Raw genomic sequence first — 23,506 nt, 5'->3', positions numbered from 1 at the left:
GACAGAGGGAGAATCAGAAAGCTCGCAGCAATGAGAAATCTTCTGAAAACCTGTGACAGATTATTTTGGTTTGCCCGCAGTTTGTCCCCCCGGCTTTTACGGCCACCACTGCAGCCAGCCGTGCCCTCAGTGTGTGCACAGCAGCGGCCCTTGTCACCACGTGTCGGGACACTGCGACTGCTTGCCTGGATTCTTCGGCGCTCTCTGCAACCAAGGTACCGAGCCCAAGACCCCCAAGTGCCCCCTCCTTTCCTAAGTTTCCGTGTCTGCGACTTTGCAGCAAGAGGGATCACAAGGTTCCTGCCTTTTTTCCCTTGTTGCAGCAGTCTAGATCATAAGAAATTCTTTACTTCAGAGGTAAAATGCAAATAGTTACTTAGTCAACCTTTTGTAAATACGATGTGCTCCTGCTTTCATAAATAAAACAAGTCTGCTGCTCTATACTGAAATGAATATGGGATGAGACACCTGCTGTAAATATATCAGCTATGCAATGGTTTAATTTTCCTTTCTGCTAAGCCTGTCGTACCCTAAATGTCGATGGTACCTTCGTGTACTCTTTTTCAGCGGGAGGTGTAGGTACTGGTTAAGGTAAAGGCCAGCTCAGATACACAAGCCCAAACACCCAGTAAATGCACAGAACCTTATTTACACTGTCTGGGCCCTGACTTGGAATACCTAAAATCATGCACACCCAAACACACTTGCAGGAGACAGAAAAATTTACAATGAGATGGTGAAAGTGAATTTATTTTCACAGGTGAAGAGTAGCTTAAACTCCCCCTAATGTCCGTGCCCTTTCTGTACCTTTGAAAGTTGGTCCACTTTTAACCACAAGTTCCATTTTCAGTCTATCCTGAAACTGCCCACAAAATCATTCGAGTCTTCTGCAGACTCTCATTTATTGTGTACTACCAGGGGTATTTTCTACATACAGATTTAAAAGAGCTTATTTGTAGTGGTTACTGCCCATGTGAAGTCACCATCCCTGTGAAAATTGAAGTGACACTTTTTAATGACCTGCTTTTCAGTAAGTTAGAAATTGCAGACAGCACTTATGCACAATCATTAAACATAGATTAAATATAAGCATGTTTTCTTTTTCCCGTGCCGTATAGTCAACTAAACATTATACCAATTAATTTATTAAAATGAACATATTTCAGTGAATTTGTCCATTTTATGTGAAAAGTTAGCCAAATTTCAAAGCGTAAGCAGGGCTAATTATCCTCTAAAGGAAACTATTTTATTTTTGCTCAGATGTTCAGCACTTCTGGTTTTACTTTGAAATGTTGATCATCTATCCAGCAAATTAATTTTAAAATATTCATGTCCTAATTAAAATCAATTTGTGCTGCAGTTTGTCATAATGAGTTAGCATGTAACTTTATTTTGTAGAAAGAAAAATGCTAATTAATGTTTTCCATTAGAAAAACGTGAAACGAAGATTTCACTTTTGGATTTTCATCTCCTTGTGCTGTCTCTTTTCTGGCAGCAGGAATATTCTTCTATCAGCAGCACGTGAACATGAGGAGCTGTGCAACCTCCGAAATTGCAGAGGTTGGCATGGTTGTGCTAAGGATTCTGAGCATCAAACAACCAAGCAGCTGTTTTATTAATATCTTTCACAATCATGTAGCAAGATGGATTGATAATAAGTTGTTATTGCTGCTAGAGCACACCTGACATCCCACAGGGGATTTCGGGGCCCCACTTCAGAGCTTTTATAGCTAATTAGCATCGCTATCTGCATTGTACAATGAGATTGCTCCCAGAGAATTAGCCGTGTTAGTCCTTACTTTACAGCTTTGTTTAAAAACGTTTGAGGCATTTGAAAAAGTACTTATATTTGGATCTCACATCTTTACAAGAGAGTCCCTGTGTCAATCCACAACAGGTGACTTCAGCTAACAAAAACAACAATTTGAGCAGGACTGGGTTTGTAATCTCTCTGTGCTGCCATTCTGGAGGGCATCATGCTCTTATATTTCATGGAGACAGGAGGTGCTCACATGGTAGGAACTCCTCTGGTAGCTCACACTGTGCGGAACCAAAGCATTTCTTTTATGAAATATGACCTGTTGCGTTTGTCAGCATTGGCACTTGCATCACAAATCCTTTCCTGGTTCATTAGTATTCCATGTTGCAGTGCATATCAGCTCCTATTTTAAGTAAGTCTTTTGAGAACTACTTTTTTGTACATATAAAAATCCTGCCTTCATTTAAGTGATGTTATTTATCTCCATCTTAAAGATGCAATAAAAATATTGCATTGAACTGCTCTGTATAGAGCGCTGGAACTGACTAATGGTGTAGCGTGTATGAGAAGCTTGGCTGACAGATCATTTCAGTTTTTGCTCTTTTTGTGATATGAAGGCTTTTCTTTCCTTCTCATTTTTTCTCTTTGTGTCTGTGTATTGTTCTTTTCATTGTGTCTGTATATTGTGTTTAGTTTTATCTCGTTTCAGTTAAAGAACTATTTTGTTTAGTACATAATTTTTAGAGCCAAAACCAGCTTTACTTACTTCTGCAGATAAGTCTGTAGTATCTAGAAATGCATGCAGAAAACCATAGTATGCACGTTCTTAGGTTTCTGCCATGGTTAGAGGATGGCATATTGTACAAAAGCAAATGAATCACAGCTCAGGATTTCAATCTGAGACTGATTCACAGTCAGGATAGATTGAGGTCACCTGTAGAGACTACAGATGAGAAAGTGAGCATGGCTGAAGTGGTAAAATAGTTGCATAATTCAGGGAGGTGCCTTAATCACTTTTTTGACATCACCATTATTTAGCAGCATACAAGTCCGGTTCCATCTGTTACATTCTTTGCAAAGATGGACCGTATGTTTTATCTTGTTTTGAAAATACATCTGTTTTTGTCAGGGAACACGGCCAATAAGAACACAGAAATTAAACATTTCATTCATTACTGAGCAGAGCTTTCCATCAACTTTAACGTTAAAGATTTCCAATAATTTGGTGGGTGGCTGAAGATCTGCATGCCTATTAGTTTTATGTCACTGTGCTTAGGCTGTTAGAAGATGACTCTGAAAAAAGTTTAGGGTTTCTTTTCTTCCAACTTCAGGAGAAAGTGAGGTGGACAAACAGGAATAGACACTGATATTGTTAGGATGCAGCACATCTGTTCGACAGCTCTCTATCAAACATATATATAATCCTTGGAAACGACATTTGCAACCTAATTGAACACTTACTACAACAAGGGGTACTGGAGAGGAGTGGGTGGATGGGTGCCAAAAGACAAGCGTGACATTTCAGCAATTGGAGATGCGTTTATTTGTGGGAGCACTCTTCTGCCAGGTTTATATGGTAAAAATACTTATGGAAGTGGCAGTCTTGCTCCTGCTTTACTCTCTACTTGCATGATTTGAATCTGGGAGACTGCTGAAAGCTGATCTCTAGCAAAGCCAAGTGTATTTAGTAGCAAAGGCCCCTGCCTCTCTCACCGCCCTTTGATGCAGAAGGAATCAGGACAGGGATGCAGTAGGAGCTCTGGCATAGCCAGTTCTGCAGTGTCACATGGTGCATGTTGTGGTGCTCGTGGGATAGCAGGGGAAAGGACTACGGCTCCTTCAGCCTCTTCTTGCAAGCTATTCTGCCAGCAGCCCTTCCATGGGCACTGCCTCCTCATGCAAAACCCATGGCCGGTACGTCTGGCCAGCACGTGGGGCACTAAGGTTTGCAGCTTTTGGTCCGTTATTACTGTCGTTATCAGTTGTACAATGCAAAGGAGTCAGGTTCTAGGGATCAGACCTAAAAGTAAGAGTCCTCGTTGTTCTTCATCTGCTGGAGACTTCTTCACTAGGCCTATATTTGGCTTAAAATGTTCTTTCCTACTTTTGTTCTTGTTGTCGAGGCTGAAATCCTCTGAGCAGGCGCAGACCCCTATGTCAGGGTTAGCTCCAAGGGATCCCCTTGGCCAAGTCCCCAGATCTATCCCCTCCCACCACTTACTTGCATTTCCTTCTACACTTTGGATTCTCCTCAGCTTTACTGTTCTCTTCCTCTCCCAATAACCCCTTTTCTCTGTGTTTTCTGTCTTCCTTTCATCCTTCCATAATGCCCTTTAATAATTGTAATGTCCTAACCATATTACATTCATTTCTCAGCAGAAAAACAGATTTTGAGGTGACATTTTCCTTTTACTTTTATACCTGGGATGTAAGCAAACAAAATGAACTTGAATTAGTTTCTGCCTTTTCCTTCTTTGTGGAAGAATTTTGCCCATTTGACTTCAGCGAAGAAAAATGTCGTAATTATTTTTATCTCTAATTGCTAAATGTTAAGTCTGACAACTTCCTCATATTCATTATGAAGAGCCTTCAGTAAACAGTCTTATATTTTCCCAGTCTGCCCCAGTGGAAAATACGGGAAGGACTGTGCTGAGGTGTGCCAGTGCACCGAGAACGGGACGTGCAATCCGATGGATGGATCGTGTCAGTGCTTCCCAGGCTGGATAGGGACCGACTGCTCTCAGAGTAAGCAAAGTGCTATTTTTTTTTCACCCTGTGCTTTAAAATAACATGTTTTCCTGTTCAGAGTTTTCTGAGAGTTAAAGACATTCTGGGGAAATCCCTGAAGTATTACAGCAACCAGTGTCTTACTCACTTTATAGCTTGTTTCTTTTAATTACTCTAAGTTAGCTCTGGCTTGAATTAGTTTCTGCATTTGGAATGTGCAGAAGCTGTTACTAGCTTCTATTACAGGAAAGGGAGGTCACAAGCTCTTATGAGAAAAGAAAACTCCATGCTCTCTTTTAATTTCTAGCTGGATTCTATTTTATTTATTTTTTGAAATAATTTTCTTTCGGCTATTACACTAGAAATTATTAACTAGTAAATGTTTCCATGTACTGAGCCCCTAGAATTGAGAAATTAGGCAGCTGAAATATTTCTATTAAATGTAATTTAATTGTAAAAGTCAATGTGGGCTTGAAGGGCTGGAGATTTCTTCTTGAAAATTGCCCAGGTAGAAGATTGGCATTTGCTGATCCCAAAGTGTCATTTCCTGAGAGCATCCCTTAATTGAAGATAGATCACAGAGGGAAGCAATATCCTATCATTCAGAAATGTTACTTCATATTCAGGATACAACTAGCATATTAGACAGCATTCCAGAGTAAAATATATTAAACTTCAAGTGATAAAGTAGGAATCGGATAAAAACAGACGGCTGTAATTTTGCTCTTATTGTGTGTCTTCCACAGGCAGAATATTGCTGTCTCTCAAAAATGGGGGGAAAAAAAAAAAAATTTAAAAAATAACACGGAAAGCTCCCCAGATTCCTCATTATATTTAGCCGTGTAATTGGGAAATGACTGTTGGTTTCTGTTAACCTTGAAAAAAGATGTTTTTTTCTTACAGAGTGAGGCAGGCCAGTTCAGCAGCAGCAGTTTCCAGGTTAGCAGGCAGAAGGACCTGGCGATAGCTATTTTGTGTTTTGGATGAATAAAGTGGGAACCTGACTGTTTCCTTCTTGTAAAGCGAGTGTAAATCTCCCAGCGCAAGCCTGGCCTCGCACCAGGCTCCTGCAGAACCGGCCTCCCTGTGCCAGTCCCATACTGGCTATTTCAGTCAGACCTCCCTCCGCACCAGTTAACCTGGAATGACCCAGAGATGGAGCTGCAAAGGAGATATTAATAATTCTAGCTCCAGAGCCAGTCCTGGAGATGCTAACGGACCCTGCAGCTCTGGCTTACAAAGGAATTATTAAAGTATTTCTGGTTGCTTATAGTGCGTATACTTTAGGTCAAATCCTGCTCGGCTTTACATTGTGTGCGTTCAGTGAGTTTTTGTTTGATTTACGTCATGGTGGGGGGGGGGAAGGTTTCTTGCTTTTCACTCTGGCTTTAGAGATGTCTGTCACATGCCAGAAACTTGCATTTATCGTCAGAATTGGAGCCAATGGCATACGTGGAAATAGGCACGGTTTCTGTACTTTCAAGTTTCCTGGGAACTATGCCTTATTAATTCATGTCTTTAATAGGAAGCAATGTGCTTTTTAAAGCAAAAATATAGTTGTTATATTGAAGGGTTATCATCATTTTGGGTCTTTTAGTCTGGCACTAATGACTGTAACTTACTGCATTCATTTTTGGAGGGAGGCTTAAAATAACTTTTGAAAATGTATTAATAGTGTACTTGTTGAAATATATAATAGACCTGGAGATTTTAATTTAATATTAGCCCCATCAACAAAAGCAATCTGATTTTGTGGATGGGAATTCACACTGTAAGAAGTTTTCTTTACATTTTTATGTAATTTGAGTAGCACTCTATGCTTCAAATGGATGTGATAATTTTAGTAGTTGATTGCATAGCAAAGGTAAGCCACGAATAGCTGTGCTTTTTTATGCAAGAATTCCAGAATATCAAAAGGAAAATTAAATTACCTCCATATCTTAAAGCCCTGAGAAAATTATCTTCACAGGTAATGCCAGCGAGGCAGAGAGAGTGGTGTTTAGAGTAGTGTGGTGTCAAGTTGCTGTTGCAGAGGTTCTCAGTGCCCATATGCAGCAAAAACCTGATCCCGACACCTGATTTACATGGGGCAGAGCTCCCTTGTGCCAGGACTTGATGGCGCGGGTGAGGCTGCAGGTTGGCACCCAGGTCTGCAAAGCGATCGCCGCCTTGGCAGAACCTGTCATTGCTAGGGGTTGCTCTGCAATGCAAAGTTCTGCCTTTGCTGGTGTCTCCCAGGTTCTCCCTTTGTTGTTGTTCCTCCACAGCACTAACACAGTGACAATGCTTTTATTTTTTTCCAGTCAGCTGATGAATCTTTTTTTATTTCCATAGCTTGTCCCACTGGGTTTTGGGGCCCTGATTGCTTTCATTCTTGCAACTGCCACAATGGAGCGATGTGCAGCCCTTACGATGGAGAATGTAGATGTACCCATGGTTGGACCGGGCTCTACTGCACTCAGCGTAAGCTTTTGAGACACGGCTGTGCCAGGGCATCTGTCCAAGGATGTGCTGCGACCTCGTGTCGGTTCCCAGTATTGCAATCTTCTCTCTTAAACCACCTGCTTCTTGTGATAACTTCACATCACCCCAAAGAAAATAGTCCTGAAGATTTTCAAGGGTTTTTTAATGCCTTTGGCACTCAATAAAGGAGGGACTGATCGTTTAGATTATTGATTCATTGTCAGAATTTACAGTCTATGTCCCTGCTTGTTAAAGCTCCAGTATATGTGGTCTGATTTAGGAAAATGTTGGAGATTTCTCAACCTACCAGTGCCAAATTATCAGCGCTGTATGAAAGAGGAGATCAAATTCTGGTGAGCCTTTTAAGAAGGCTCTTTCACTCACAAGTAATTCGTTAATCTCTGGCCTTGTAGAGACTTTCTGTTTAGCCGGCTTCTTTGACTTCTTGAAAATGTACTTTGTATAGATGGGTCAAATTTTTGTTCTTCTGAAGCACTTAAGAGGCAATTCTGTAAGATATGAGAAACACTACTTCAAGAAAATTGGCTGTCATAGTATCTCTGCATTTAGATGATCAAATAAATGTTATTAAATATACAGAGGCTGAAAATCCATAGATTTATAGGCCTACAGACTTTGTGCTGATAACGCAACTGAGTTTGTGTTTCAGCTGATTTCTTCGCCTTTCCTTATTCTGATTCCTGAAAGGTTGCCCAGCTGCTTTTTATGGAAAGAACTGTGCCAATGTTTGTCAGTGTCAGAACGGAGCGGACTGTGACCACATCACTGGCCAGTGCACCTGCAGAACGGGATTTACAGGCAAACAATGTGAGCAAAGTAAGTAGCAGCATTACATCATTTTTCTCTTTCTCTACGGTGAGCGTATATTTCAGAATTCTTTGCAGAAATAGGCTCTTAAATGAGATGTCAGCAAGACAGTAACCCCAGGCACCTTATATAATCCATAGGGAGAAGAAGGCATCTTTGGGAAGCTGGCTGGGCTGCTTAAGTGTAAAGAAATACAGTGAATCCTCTGCAAATTAGGCCTTTCCATTCCCAGCCTAAAGTTAGGTGAGATAAAAACAAGTCAGAGCACTTAGTACTGACTGGTTGTAGCCTTCCTGAACAACTTGTACCTAATTAATAGAAAAATACAAGCTGTATCGTGCCTTGCTAACACTGTTGAGAGCAACAGCATCAGGTTTTCCTAGGCATGAAGGAAGACAAAAGAGTTAGAAGCAAAAAGTCCTTTCTGCTCTCTGCCTTCCTAGGAATATAGGGGTTTTCTTGCATAAGTTGTTATGCTATAGGTGTGGACCAAATAAAGATTCATCTTTACAGTGAAAGCAGATCAAGGAAAACAAGTTGCTTGCCATTTTTGGAAGGGTCTGTGTTTAACTTGAGCAGTGAACAAGTGTTTAACAATGAACTTCAATTACCTTGCAAGGGTGCTGGCATATCTTACTGTAATTGGTATCAATGTCTTGCTGGCATATTTAGCACGCTGTGCCAAATGGATTTTTTTTTAAGAACAAAGGGTAGTGGAAACTGTATGTGCTGTAGTTGAATAATTACTTGTTTGTCTAGTATAGTAAATCAAAAGAAAATTCTCATACACTTACTTGGGTTCTAAATGCAGGGTGAAATCCATCTCATCTTACCAAGGCATTAATTCCACAGGGTTCTGTTCCTTTTTTTTTGGCAGGAAGGTAATACAGTAACATTCCTGCTAGATTTGCAAGTGAAAGCTTCTTAACTGTAGCTTACTACATGGATCTTTAGGAAAGTATTTGTACATGTACCTAAATTCAGGAAAATCTTTTCTTTTTGCACATACTTGCATTCAGCAAAGCTTGTATCTCAGGACCAGATTTGCATGCTCATATTCATGTGGGGATTACATATGGCATCACTAACTCTGTAAGTGGCCGGTTTACTGTGAATTTGTGTACACCCTTCCTGCAACCATAAATAAAATAGGAAACTAAGAAGTTCCACACCAGAATTGCATCATAGCAGATTTATGCAACAAGCTGTGTTTGTAATTTGACCTCTGTACAAAGCCTGAGGCTTTCTTCTCTATCCAGACTATAAATGTATTTATTTGTTTGTTTTTTTCCTATTTAGTCTGAAAGTATCTCTTCATTCAGACTTCTTCCTTTTCAGAATACTGTTGGATGCACTGTAGATGAAATGCCTACATGCAGACATCGTTTCTGCAGTGCAGTCCCAATATTTAGGCCTGATTAATTTCAAATAGGCTACAGGTTAATATCAGAATGAGCATTAATTGTAATAATTTTATTTTTCCTTGTTTGGGGACCTGCGGATGAAAGAAAGAGGCACAACTTTAATACACACTGCAAATCTTTATACAGATGCTGGCTGCTGTTCATTACTTAAAATTTGGCTACTTGAAGTTACTTAGAGACTGAAATTGGGACGACATTGCCATGCTATGCCAAACATTTGCAGTGACACACAAGAAGTCATATCTTAAAACAAGCAATATATATTCTAAGGAATCATAGCAAGTGTGTGTGCGTTCAATAATGCACCTTCTCAATAGAAGTAAGTAGGATTTGACAGAAGTTGTTTCTTTCAATTTATTATTCAATAGTGCCTCAAGACATATAGTAAGCTGCCTACAGATTTATTGTAATAGCCCATCATGGTAATTGTATGAATAAATTTCTCAGCCGGACATTCAATCATTTTGTCTTTGATAGAAGTGCAAAGACAGGATAGAAATTCCTCCTATATCAGGAATCCTAGTACAGAAGCAGAGCAAATCAGACCATTCAGATGCTCAGTTCTGTAATTCTACCTACAATGTTATATTCACCTTCTAGCACTAATAGGGATAAGTATAAAAGCACACAGAATTTGTTTGGTAAAAGGCTATTGTTTTCATGTGAAGGTACATTAAAACTTTTATTTGCAACTACCCCCATAAAAAAAGATATGCAGAGCTGGTGGAGAACACTGGGGTCTTTCAAAATGTTGTCTGCAGCTTCTGAACTCAAGCCCTGTTAAATTCTGAACACTTGTAATATGTATCAAGCCTTTTAAAGTCTCTGTACATATTATTGGTTTCACCCTTGTGAAGTCTCATGTGACTTTTCCAGAAAGTTACAGCTTAATAAGTAAGAACCCAAGTTGTACATGAAATACATTTATCTCCTGCTTTAAAATAATAATCAAACACTACGGTGTCATCCTAGAGACACTGAAACCAGGGAGGCTTTTCTATTGACTTTTCCATGGCAAGGATTTCAGCCATTAAAAAAAAAAAAAGTAGAATTCTTTACATTGTTTTTCTTTGGCTTCCCAGAGTGCTCACCAGGAACATTTGGCTATGGTTGCAAACAACTATGCGAATGCATGAATAATGCCACGTGTGACCATGTCACAGGTACTTGCTACTGCAGTCCAGGCTTCAAAGGAATCCGGTGTGATCAAGGTACAGTGAAACTCTATCTGTAAAAACTCTCTCTCTTTTTCTCTCTCTCCCCCTCCAATGACGTACTTGCTTTGAAAATATAGTAATTCGGAAATGAAATGCATGATTCAATTTACAGTGTGTTATGAATTACTTTTAACAGCGGCTCTTATGATGGAAGAATTAAACCCCTATACTAAAATTAGCCCTGCTCTTGGATCAGAGAGGCACTCAGTGGGAGCAATCATTGGAATTATTATTCTCCTTCTAATTATTATGGTCTTGCTGGCACTGTTTGTGTGGTATCGACGGAAACAGAAGGAGAAGGGCCATGACATGCCAAGTGTATCTTATACTCCAGCCATGAGGATGACTAATACAGATTACTCACTTTCTGGTAAGGGTCTTTTTATGTTAATCAAATATAGACTCATATGTTGGGGAAATATAAGCTTCTGTGATGTATGACATGTGGTACTGAGCCTCAAAAATGATTACAATTCTTCCCCTGAATACCATGGTCTCTTAACACTTAACATAGACAGAAAAGCATATATAACTTAAAACTGGTTTAAGCTGGTTTATATATGAAAGTTAACAAGATATGGGATATACCTAGGCAAGAATATGCTGCACGGAATACATCAACTCTATTTTTAGAATCAGCTGCCTTCCTACTGCAGTGCAGACAAGTTTTCTGTTAGTGAAACCTTCAGAAGATGACTTTTTTTGCTTGAGGAATGGGGCTGACTGGGTCAATCATAAGGTTTTATTTTTGCCTACGTTGCAGTTTGTGATTTGAGGCCTCCTATTCGTTCTCACTTCTGTGTGCAGACCAGTCCCCATCGTCTAGACAGCTGGTGTGAATTTTCTTCACAGGAGCTGGTGGAAGCAGGAGAGAGGAAGAGGAAAGCTCTTTAAGATTTTAAAAAAAACAAACAAGTAATACTGAGATCACATTTCTTGCTTCTTTCTATCTTCTGCTACTGCTATGGAGGACAGATTTTCTTGACAGATTGGCTTAACTTTGGAGGACATGGTCTCCTTTTTAATGATGCCATTCCTCTTCATTCCTCTATGGCCAATATCAAATAGGATGCCAGATAGGAGATAGGAGATGGCTTTACTTCCTTCGTGTTTCCTCTGACCTGTCTCTTGTGGGAATCTCCTCGGGGCTGCTGCCCTCTGACTGCATTTCACTTCTTCATCCCCTTTAAATGGCTGAAACTGTAAGTCTGAGTAAATAGAATCACAGAGTCATTTTGGTTGGAAAAGACCCTCAAGATCATCGAGTCCAACCATAACCCGCCCCTGGCACTGCCCCATGTCTCTGAGAACCTCATCTCAGTCTGCTCAACCCCTCCAGGGACAGTGACTCCACCACTGCCCTGGGCAGCCTGTTCCAATGCCCAACAGCCCTTTGGGGAAGAAATTGTTCCTAATATCCAATCTAAACCTCGCCTGGGGCAACTTGAGGCCATTTTCTCTCATCCTATCACTTGTTATTTGGGAAAAAAGACCAAACCCACCTTGTTACAACCTCCTGAATACAAAATACAAGCTCCCAAAACAGGCTGAGGCTGGCTCTGCAGCCCTGCTGTCCCAGTCCCGCATCTCCTTTTTCTTTCTCCTTTCTCATCTGAATGCCCCAGGCCCACACAATTGTTGTTGGCTCTGACTCGGCTTCTGTGCCGGCTCAGGGTCGAGAGCTGGAAGCTTCATTCTGGACGGACTTCCCTGCCCAGGATGCACCATTGCCTGAAGTCATATTTAGACCTCTCAGACCTGTACTAGAGCATTCTTTCTTCTGAGAGCTACAAGATGGGGAAGAAAAATCACCCTTGGACCTCCTCCCGTTGCCTCTTATTTGTAAATTTTAGCTTTGCAGGCTTGTGCTTACGCTGTGCCATTTATGTAAGAAACTTATGAAAGTGTTGCCAGAGAGGGTGTGTCTGTTCCTTGGCTCATTGCCAGCACTATTTGGCCTGAAATTTGTCGTTTCAACATCGTTTGAAGAGCCAGACCGTGAACGTGCAAAAGCTCCGTGGCACATCTCAGCGGCTGTGGGGCTCCAAGTTCCAAGAGAGCAGATCACAGCTGCTGGCATGGAAAGATGCTCGAAACTTTTCAGCAATCCACTTCTTTCATATTGGCTTGGGCCTTACCGAAGCTGGTTTTAGCCCTTCACTTCTATAGAGCAGGAAAAAAGCAAAAGATGCTGATGTGCATCTTCCCCAGCAGAAAATGGGGAGATGGAAACGGAGACAAGATCCTGGATAAGAAATAGAGACTCATAGCATGGCTGGATGGCAAGAACCACACATGTGGATGTGAGTCCATGTGTGCAATTGGACGTTGCAGAGGATGCTGAAGGACAGTAGTGGTATTACATAGAGGTAACAGGGATTTCAACCTTCACCTGGAGTTCTATATGTGCATTAAGGGCAGAATACTATGCAGGTGTACTTACCCAATTACTATAATCCCATGTAAACCCATGGACTTTGGCAGGAAATCCACCTGAACAATGACTGCAGGATCCAGCCCTATATGAGGTGTAAAATTGTGATTAACCTGAATCACCCCTGTTGCTGTTTTGCTTGTTTACTCCTGTTGTTGTTTCTGAATAGAGTCACATACACAGATCCCTAGCTCCTGGCAGCAGTAATTTCTTCCAGCACATTAATTTATTTCTGGAGGCTGTTTTTGCTCTTTACGTCTTTGGCTCTTCTGATGCTGATAATCCGTGCATATGTGGGAGAGAGATTATAAGGAAGGGGAACCCCCTGGGCAGCCCTTGGACTCTTTTGCATTTGTGGATGAAGGATGTGGCAGCAAAACAGACATTCTGCCCAGCAGCCAGTGGGCAAGAAACCCACCCATGCTGGGAGAGCTTAACCACAGCACATGGATCTGAGAGCAGACTTTCCCAAATAAGCCTGGAATCGAAATGCTGCTCCTCAGCATGAGAACAGTACATTGCATCCAACAAAAGATTTTAAAGTGCAGACTGTTTAATTCAAGGAGATGAGGACAGAAGGGCAAACTATCCCATAGTGTTGGAGAGCAGCAGAGATTTCCTTTCAGGACTTTCACACAGGGTTGGTTGTGGGCTGAAGTGATGCTTGAGGTCTCCTCGAAGCCTTCACGAACTTTCTGGTATGAGTGAATCCTGTGCTGAGAGCCAAAACCTAATCAAAGCTTGGTACAAATAAAGTGTTGTGGATCCTGCAGCCTGGATAAGACATTTACAGAAATGATCTGCAGATGAGGTGTAGTAGGAGGTGTCAGAGTGCACCCTCCTGCTTGGAGACTTCAGCCACCCCAGCAACACTCCATGTGGGTGGAGAAGATGCACAGAAAAAGAAGAAAACCATTCCATTTTGTAGCTTGAGACTCCTGGGTTTGTATTTACTGCAGAGCGCTTACTTATTCCCTTTTTTCCTGGTTTGCCTTGTGCCCAGTTTCCGTGCCACGCTGTCCTGTGCGGGATGGGGACCAGGGCTCTTTGTGTCACCTCGGGGCAGAAGCTTGGGTTTAACCTTAACATAACCTTTGGGGTTTGTTTTAATTTAAATAATTCCCTTTCTTTTAGGCATTGAAGTCTTTGCTTACTGTTCAGAGCAGAATAAAATTCCCATATTTGGGAAGAGAGGGGGTTTTGTAGGTTGTGGTTTCTTTTTTGTTTGATTATTTTTTTTTAACTGAGATAGCATTAGATTTGAATTTGATGTATTTACAGCCAACAGTTATAAGAGCTTCATGAGTAAATGTGTAGAAAACGAACTGTGCTATCAAGGTAAGTGAGCCTGAGTGGGTACTTACATATCGACCAAATGGAACTCCGTAGAAGGAGTAATTCTGAGTATATGGTGCTGCATGCAGTGAAGGAAGAAAAGATTTTTGCTGATGCAGACTTGTGTCCAAGCTCAGATTCATTAATTCAGCACCATACTAAGTAGCGGGGCAGTCTGGCAGACTTTTCGTTTGGCTCATTTTGGGTGCACAAAACAAGCTATGGCCAGATAAGCTGGGTGTGAACTCGTAATGTGTCAGCTGGCTCTCGGTAACCATCAGTTTCTGCCCTCTTATCTCACAGCCAAGGCAGCGAAATGTCCCTCTGCTCCTTTGCTGAAGGAGAAGGCAGAGCCGAAAAATGGTGTGACTCAGCCGTCAACACTCACCCCCAGAGCAGAAAGACATGGATTCAACTGTCTGTATTTAATTTTGTAAGAAGTGTAGATTAGTTCTGCTCCCCTGGCTCTGTGTGAGCAGCTGTGTTTGTGATAGGCAGACACTGATCACCGTGCTCAGGTTCCAGCCCCAGTTCTCATTTGCAGACCCCCAGAGTTATCTGTTGCTTGTTAATTCTATTGCAAATATCACAGAGTTAGAGCTAGGGGAGATGGTAAAGTCCTGGCAGCCTCGCTGCTGTGCTGGAAGAAGTTAAATGCAAAGATTTTAGTTGAGGAATCACACCCTGATCTGAGATATTTTGTTGGCAATAACCTCAGAAAATAAGTAGAACTAAAAAGCTCTGCACTTACTACAAAATAGAGCTGACCTCAAAAATTGCTCTGTGTGTTTCAGCAAAAAATAAGTGCTGGGTCAGACATGCACATGTGTGCCGTTCCCTCTGCCGCGGCACTTGTATAACACACACCCTGCAGATAAACCCATTCACTCAAAACAGGATATTTTGCAGTAAATTAAGCTCAATCTGGATCTCCACAAGATGTCAGCAAAGCAAAGTGCATGTTCATAGGGATGGAAGCACAGAGGGCACTGTGAGAAGCGGGATGGTGAGTGGGTAGGAGTGCCAGCAGGTCCTGTCCTTCTCTCCCATCTCCTGCCCACCTTCGTTAACCATCTCTGTTAAAGCCACCCCAGCACTTCGTTACCCTAGCCATGTGAAGGTGTTTCCTATAACTAACCTTTCTGCCTACAATTTAAGCCCATGGTTTAATAAAACTAACCCACTTATTTACTTCTTACAGGACTCGGCTGTTTAAATCAGGCGGTTTCGGTTTAAATTTTTCATCCTTTCTTGTGATGCTACTTTGAAATATTTATCAATTTGTTATTAAGATGGAACCAGATTAGGATTGATATTTTCATTAGAACTTCCAGTATAAATATGATGCATTTCTTGGTAAATTATTTTGTTTGGTAAATGTGTTCATAAGTAAAAGTAAGGAAATAGATGAAATGCCTCTAAGCATAACAATGTGACTGCCCAAGTTTGTCTTTCAGTGCTACAGCTTTCTGTTTTGCTAAGCCTTTGCACAAAAAAAAGTTGTGTAAAATGTTTTGGACTCCTCAGTATGGTTATAGCACCTTGATTTCTAATATTAACTACCTTTTTATAACAGTTTTAATTAAATGTTTCATAACTTACAGGGGTTATTCTCATCAGTAGCTCTTATGTGTGTTTAAGGAAGAAACTGGGTTACAGATAGTGCATTTCTTGTGTTTTGCGTCTCTTTCCTCATCTGCAAAGCAGCCGGACTGCTAGGAATGACTTTTCTAAGATCTTCAAAAAGATAACACTGTATTAATCAAATACTTTGCTTTTTTATCTCATATTTAATGCTAATAGTCAAGAGCTTCACACCATGACAATATAGGACAGATTTCATCTGGAGATACTCTATAACACCCATTACTCGGTTTTCTAACCTTGATCATCTCTAACATGTTTTCAGTTTCTTAAGAATCATTATGGCTGCCAAAGTATTTTGTGATGACTTGTTTTCTTCCCAGATATATCTCAAGGTAGCGGCAGTGTACATTGTTTTTCCAATCCAAGCTACCACACTCTCTCATGTGGTGTGACTTCACGCTTCTTTACCAGTAATCTGGATGGAAACAGCTCCAGTAAGGTAGATATTATCCCACCCCGCTGTCGCAATGTTCTTATCAGTTCAAGGAAATCAGCCAAAGCGATGCCTGTTGGATCCTGTTATCCGCCAGCATTATTTAAAACTCCAGCATAGCAGTTCCTGACATGGCAGCTCTAACAGACACAAAAAGTCTCTTTTCCCCTGTGTGTGTGTCTTCGTAATCTGTGCGTGGTCACTGGAGTTGCAGTACATGCCTGTCTGGGTCAATAAGCCTCGGTGTCTTAGCAACTGTGAAATATGTTTGCTTCTCAGAAAAGATAAATAACTAGATAATTGTCATTATGCATGAATACAACAAAAGTAAATTGATGAAGCATTAAGTCAGTAATCTAACTTCGCTACATCTTTATTTCCCACATCAGCAGCCACACAAATTTCCTACTTTTAGACAAGCAAATAGATGCAAGAAGGGATCCAAGGTGCTTCTGAACACTGTTCTGGTCCAAGAGCTTTCTGAGAGCTCTGCTATTATTTCTGGCTCTCCAGCTGAGCTTTTCAGACCATCTTGCTCGAACATCCAGGAGTACCTCATTTATCACATGTTGCTCTTGATTCCCCAGGACCACTCATGGACTACACTGTGACTCAATTCACCACTTTAGCAATAGGTCTAGATATGGTAAATGGTAAGACCGCTCTTCCTTTAGAGCCTTAATAAGCTGACGTGGGGCAAAGGATAAGGAGCAGAGGAAAAAGGAAATACAATTGATTTCATCAAGGCTGTCAGCTTTAAAAATGATGGGGCTTGCAGAGTGTGTCACCTTAATCCAAATGTAGCTCTGCTAATGGGAAAGCCATGAGAACAAAAGACAAAAAAGACACTATTCTACGAGACGGGGTATGCAAAAATATGTCTTCATGTGCTCTTGTAAGTCATTTCTCGGTTATTAAAAGAAAATCTCATTAAAATGTAATAAAAAGGCTGGCTCCAGAGATTTCTCAGAAGTTTAGACAGATGTGTAAATATGCTTTCTGATGTAGATGGTCCCTTTGCATCGTGCATTTTTGGTCCCCAAATTGAAAGTGCAAACGTTCATAATGTCAAATGTAGGATGAACACCACGAGTGTGGGTCTGGACCACTAATCCTGTTGCAGTAATTTAAATGAATTCAGAAAAGGTCAAAGCAAGCACCTCTCCTGGTTTCCCAGCCTGCAGTGCCATCTTGTCATGGTGCTACTTCAAATATTAAGCCGCTGAAAAGGTTTAAAACCCAAGTGATGCATTTGGACTCGCCTGGAAGCTGCTCACCCTGATGTAGGTCTGTCTGTCAGTGGTCGGTCAGCAGTCTGTCCTGATATATAAACAAGAAAACCCAATGGAACTGGTATTTTCAGGGCACCTATCAAAATATATGGCCTGACTTTTCCTTTAGATCTCTCACCACCTTAATTATTCATGAGAATGCTTTGCAGTGCTGAATAGCTGAGGATGGCCAAAAATATGCTGCTTCTGTCCATGCAGTTCTCCAGCCAACTAAGACAAAAGAGAATATAAAGCCCCTAATGGCCTTATGAACGAGTTTCTTTTCCAAATTGGTTTGTCTGGTGCCATTCCCACTTTCTGCAGGGAAATGTGCACACGTTGTACTTGGAGGATTCATTTCTTTATAGTGCCAGCTGAGGTCACAAAGGAACCAGCGCAGATGCAAAATGAAAAAAAAAAAAGGCAGAGGAATCTCTGAACTGCTGAGCCAGAGCCTGAGATGTATTAATGTTGTGCTCAAAGGAGATGGTGCCCTGAGGCGAGGGGCTGGAGCTGTTCCAGGACTTCTTTCAGAGCTTGGGCGGAGGGACAATACAAAACAGGGCCAGGGGACGTGCAGCCCCGCTCCAGTTTGAAACTTTCTGGTATACTTCCCATGCTCCTCTTGTCCTCTTCACTCTTCCTGTGTCTTTGTCTTTTCCCTTGGTGTTCTCTTCACTCTGTTATCTTTTCTCTTTCCTCCCATTTCTGTGTTCCTATTCTCTTTTCTCACCCAGCCATCTATCTGTTCTTTCTGTTTTCCTCCCTGCTCTCTCTGCTTTCCTCTCCCAGCCCCGTCATGGCTCAGCCGGGTCAGGACACCAGGCGCAGCCATCCCGCGCTGTTGGCTGCGTTTACAGCCCCTGCCACTGTTCTCGGTGCACACAGCGGTGAGCAAGGTGGGCGAGGATGGCTGAGAGCAGCAGCTCAAAGGTCCAGCATTGCACTGAGCACTGGTTTGTGAGACAAGGGAGCAATGCCAAGCCTTCCCACATCTCTTCCAGGATGAGGGGGAAGGTATCTCTCCTCTTTCCTCCTCTGCCAGACAGACATTTGGCCACTTCTAAGGACCCTACACATGTCCTGGAGGTAAAAACTTTGAAGCTGCTGAGCAGCAGGTATGAACAGAGGCATTAAAATCCTCCTGTTGTGTACAGGAGCGGTGAGCGGTGCCAGCAGAGCGCTCAGGCTGCAGCACATGCAGGCGAGAGCAAGTGGGAGGATAAGGGGGAGCATATCACAGAGACTAAAAAAAGGCTTGGCTTCTTTTATCTAGCATAATGAATGCTGAGAGGGAGTATGATTGCCATCTATAAATACAACGAGGTAAACACTAGGAGGGAGAAGAGCTGTTTAAGTGAGATGACAGAGCTGGCACAAGAAAAAATGAGGATGAACTGGCCATGAATGCATCAAGGCTGGAAATGAGATTTCTAACATCAGATCAGGGAGAGTTTGGAATAGCTTCCCAGCAAGAGTAATGGGACAAAGAAATCTGATTACCATTGAAATGGAGCTTGATCAGCTATCTAAGTGATTACATGCATGGGTGTTTGCAGTAGAAGGCGGCTGGGCTCAGGAGCTGAATGATCAAAGCCTTTCCAGTCCTGTGTCTCTAATGCCCGACCCAGCTGCCAGCAGGAGCTGGTAGAGCTGAGCTTTGAATCTCTGTGCAAGGTCCAGGAGAACAGCTCTGGGGCTCAGGCTCCTACATCTCAGTGCAGGATATTAACTGCCAACACTTGCTACAAGTAAATGCTCTTGAGCTTGCAAAGTCAGCTTGGGTGAAATGCTGGCCACATTGCAGTCAATCAATATTTTATTATGCTATTAGTTTAAGTGAAGCCAAAATTTGACCTTTGCCTATTAAGTCCCACAAGTAGGTTTGGCCTTTATTCTTATTATATGTGCAGCAGCAAATAAGAAGTTACCAAAGGTATCATACATAATCTCAAGTGAGATTGTGCCACAGAATTACTGCTCCAATATTTGTCAAAGCGACAAATAAGAGATGCACACCTCCGTACCTGTATCTTCACATCAGAGCTCTCATTGCTTGAGTTAAAGAGCAGATTTTCAGCTGCTGGGGACCTGATTTGCTCAGAGGGAGCTCAGTGGGACCATTCACAGAACCACTCTCACGCCAGCTCTGTATTTGAGATTTTGAATTGTGCATGGATGAAGGAATATATCTCACTTTCACAAAAGGCTGCAAAAATATGTGAAAAATACTCTGTATAAAGCATGAGGCTGCCACGCCGGTGTGTCACAAGCAAATGGAGGATTCTCACCTTGCGCTTTTGCAGAGCTCTTAATTCCACCCTCACTCCCTGCCAAAGGAGAAGAGCATCGCAGCTGAAGCCTGGGTGCTGCTGGTGTCTACACACATCATAAAAATCAATTGCTATTTGATGTCGTGAATTTTTAAAGCCAGTAGATTCACAGCTATTAAAGGAAGTTCTAAATTCTGCCAAGGACTTCGCATAAAATTAGAAACTGCGAAAGAGAGGTCACTGGAAATGGTCTGACTGGATGTCACCCAGCTAATAAAAAGGAATTCAACCACAGAAACATCATTAGACTACCTGTGACTAAAACTTTCCCAAGGAAAAGGAAGACAGCAAATACAGGATCACTACAGCGTTTCAGGATGAGCATTTTAAACTGAGAAACGTGGGCTTGGCCCATGGAAACCTGTAGTCAGGGAAGCTAATGGGAAAACTCTTCTGAGTTGCTCTCCTGGAGGATGAAGGTGTGATGGAGTGACTGCCAGCACTTCCCTCGTCACCAGGGCTGCTTCGGGAACCTGAGCTGTGACAAATGGCATCGCCACTGTGATCTATCCAGGCTTTCAGATGGGCAGACAGTGACTTTGCTTTACTCAAGCAAGTATCTCATTGATCTTAAAGGAAAAGTTGCCAAATGTGAGGTAGTTTTAACCAAGTCACTAAAATTACAAGCTTGGATTTTTACTGGGTAAATTTACTGTGAAGTATTATTTCCCTCCAGAAAAGCAATTTTGCTTCACACTAACAATTGGAGTATCTTCTATCTTAAAAAAAGTTAACAAATTATAGTGTGTTGAGAAATGATAGTAGCACAAAGAGACAGCTATAATCACATTTCTTTGTAATTACTGCATTCTGAAAAACTCAGAAATGTCCCCAAATCATTTCATTAAAAAAAAAAAAAAAATCAATTCTAGCCTATAGCTCTTCATGACAAATTTTAGGTCGTGAGCTGATTTATAAATCCTGCAAAAACCACGGCTTTTAATAGAAACTCAAAGACTTTCATAAATGTCATCTAAGTGGTGCAGCTGGATTGAAAAAAATCAGCATTCGTGGTATTGCTGCAAGATTTGAAATGAAGAAAACAGCCGTGGGCTCTGCTGACGGTGCTGTGAGTGGGGCTGCGCTGATTTACATGGCAGGTGTGGGGCCAGAAGTATCTGTGTCCTTCCTCAGTCACCACATCACAAACCGATCTGCTTTTCATCCCCTTGTGTTTCTTGTTTGCTCCAACTGCCCCATCCCTCCGTGCATCTGCTGTTGGTGTTGAGGGTTTTGGTTTGGGGAGAGTACAAGGAGCTGCTGGATGATAAAGAAATGACTCCAGTATTGTCAACAGGGACACACCAGATACAGCCCAAGCAGGGAGCGAGGATGTGCAGTCACAGCCGCTGCTCTCAGTCAACGATTGCTAGAGAAATATTGCTGGCAACCAGCTTCATCAACTTTCTCTCTGCCCTGGGCACGTCCTTGAGGAGAGCAGCGGGTGCAGAGGTGCCTAATGAGCTGATGACACATGTTACCTTAGCGGGAATATATAGAGACAGAAAATGAGAAGGAGCAGGACGAGGCACTCGATGCTGCTGTCGCTGTGCTGCTGGTGTGTCTGATGTGAGATTCATGCGCTGTGGGGCCACAAGGGACTGTTGTGATCATCCGGCTTCACCTCCCGCCCAGTGCCGGGCACAGAACCACTCAGAATTAATGTCTGTGCCAAGGTCGGCGCTGGCGGCTCCACAGTGGGCCAGAGCCTGTGAAACAGGCTCCTCTTGGTGTGCTGGCATTCGTCTGTGTGTATAGTTTATAGATGTGTACACATGGAATTCTATGATTCTATGTATATACATGTGTGTATATATACACACGCATCTACGTGCATGTGTGTGGTCGGTGTATTTGCGCTATTGTGTGTCCTGAATCTTTCCGCCAGGCTGGAGTTCAGCCCATTTGGAGCACAGTTCCCTGCTTTGCAGACAATGAAACCTATTTGTGTAAAAGCTTCAGCTGAATAGCTCTAAAAATATTGCACATTTGCTTGTAGAGAGAGAGACCCAACATTGTGTGTGTGTTTGTGCACAGGCCTTTCGTCTGCGCCGGCTCCTGTGTCTCTGTGCAGTGCTCCGTGGTTTCTCCTGTGTCTGTTTAAGCCAGGGCAGATTACATTTGGTGTAAAAAAAAAGGCACATCAGACCACTGTTTGCAGCCTGAATCGGTGGGATTCAACCAGCAGGGTTCAGTCAATGAGGGCAGGGGTTTGCCTCTGCTTGTTATGAATCTTCACCGAAGTGAAACCCACTTTCTGCGATGAGAAGAAAGCTTCTAAATGCCAATACTTGTAATATATAGTGTAGTTGTCCTAAGCTCCTGGTGGAAAGGAGTGTTTGCAGATGCTTTCCCTAGAGGTCAGGGAGAGGGTGCAGAGCTTTCTAGATTTATTCTCCATGGCCCGACTTTGGGAAGCTGCAGCAGAACATCTGCCTGGCTGGGGCATCCTACTGCTCCCATTGCCCACTTTACAGAGGAACTTTTGCCAGAGGAGATTTCCTGAGCCTAAAGCCTTCTCAGGGCGGTCACCACCTGAGCCAAGGGGCAGAGGAGCTGGATGGCTCCCCAGCCTGTCACGGCTGAGTCCATGAGTTCCTTGAATTGAGGGAATTCTTGTAGCCATTACATCTCTTTTATCTCAATATCCAGATGTATTGGCAAACCCCTTTTTGTTCCGAACAGCTCCTGTCTGCATGCTTTATAGGTGGTTTTGCTCCATCCATCTTCATCAGTTATTTTGAAGCTGCCATCATGTCACTCCATCCACACAGGCAGCCAAGGTGTGGTCACTGGTTACTTGAGGAAATCCTGTATTTTCCAGCATGCTTGTGTTCATTGCTTGGTGAAGTGACTTCCCTTTGTGATTTTCCCTAATGCTAGTGAACAGCTGTCAAATTCCTACAGATAACGAACTGAAATGGTGAGGCCAAGGCAAAAGTCATCTCCCACTTTTATTCATGACACCATTGGGCTGAAGGCTGGGGTGGGAACTGTCTGTTTATTCCAGCATTAACCCATTATCATACTTTTTGAACAGCTCAGTAACAAAATCCTTGACAGAGAAACTGCAGACTGGAGACCGTACACCTATCTGAATGAACTAGGTCAGTAATTTTTAAACAATTTAACCATTTTAGTAGACTTTAGAGCAATTCCAAATCCAAATCAGCCTTTTTTAAAGGCCTCGACAATAAATGAATATTGGTGTTGTCTTTATTTCACAATCAGCGTTGCCGGTAGTGAAAGGTTAAGAGTTGAAAATTGTTTCTTTTACCATAAAACACAGATTGGGAGCAGAGTCAATATTCATTCCAGTCTCCATTCCTAGGTTGCTTGGTTGAATTACCATCTACTCTATAAATGTTTTTTTAAGGACTACCTTAGAACATTAACATTTCAAATTTGAGATTTTTTTCTCATGCTTAATAAAGTTTAGCACTAAATACTGGCATCTTGATGGAACTGTGGAGCCTCTGGCAGGAGCTGGAGCATCCGAAACACCCTCTTATCTCCCAGTTAATGACACGGTGGCCATTTTTCAAGCAATTTTGAGCCACCAGCCAGTGCAAACAAGCCAGGACTGAAGACTAATTGCCCTTTCTGAGTCTATTCTCCCTGGCTTCAGTTTTAAG

The 23,506-nt window shown here is 42.1% G+C and overlaps 1 protein-coding gene across 2 annotated transcripts in view; it reads left to right on the top strand.

The window, feature by feature from the left end:
* MEGF11 (multiple EGF like domains 11) overlaps window positions 1-23,506 on the top strand; it is a gene marked incomplete at both ends in the record, with an annotated part of 192,074 nt that overhangs the window by 156,267 nt on the left and 12,301 nt on the right. Inside the window, 8 exons of one of the 2 annotated variants that reach the window (XM_080351244.1) lie at window positions 81-215; window positions 4,376-4,504; window positions 6,821-6,949; window positions 7,658-7,786; window positions 10,284-10,412; window positions 10,555-10,788; window positions 16,155-16,273; window positions 22,912-22,978. In XM_080351244.1, the coding sequence (XP_080207370.1) occupies window positions 81-215; window positions 4,376-4,504; window positions 6,821-6,949; window positions 7,658-7,786; window positions 10,284-10,412; window positions 10,555-10,788; window positions 16,155-16,273; window positions 22,912-22,978 (1,071 nt within the window). The remainder of the gene's footprint in view (window positions 1-80; window positions 216-4,375; window positions 4,505-6,820; window positions 6,950-7,657; window positions 7,787-10,283; window positions 10,413-10,554; window positions 10,789-16,154; window positions 16,274-22,911; window positions 22,979-23,506) is intronic. The other variant, XM_080351245.1, reaches the window with a different exon arrangement.

Source organism: Nesoenas mayeri, assembly GCF_963082525.1.
Source record: "Nesoenas mayeri genome assembly, chromosome: 11".
Lineage (NCBI taxonomy): Eukaryota > Metazoa > Chordata > Aves > Columbiformes > Columbidae > Nesoenas > Nesoenas mayeri.
The sequence above is the reverse complement of the archived record's forward strand: the minus strand, read 5'-3'. Positions and strand labels throughout refer to the sequence as shown.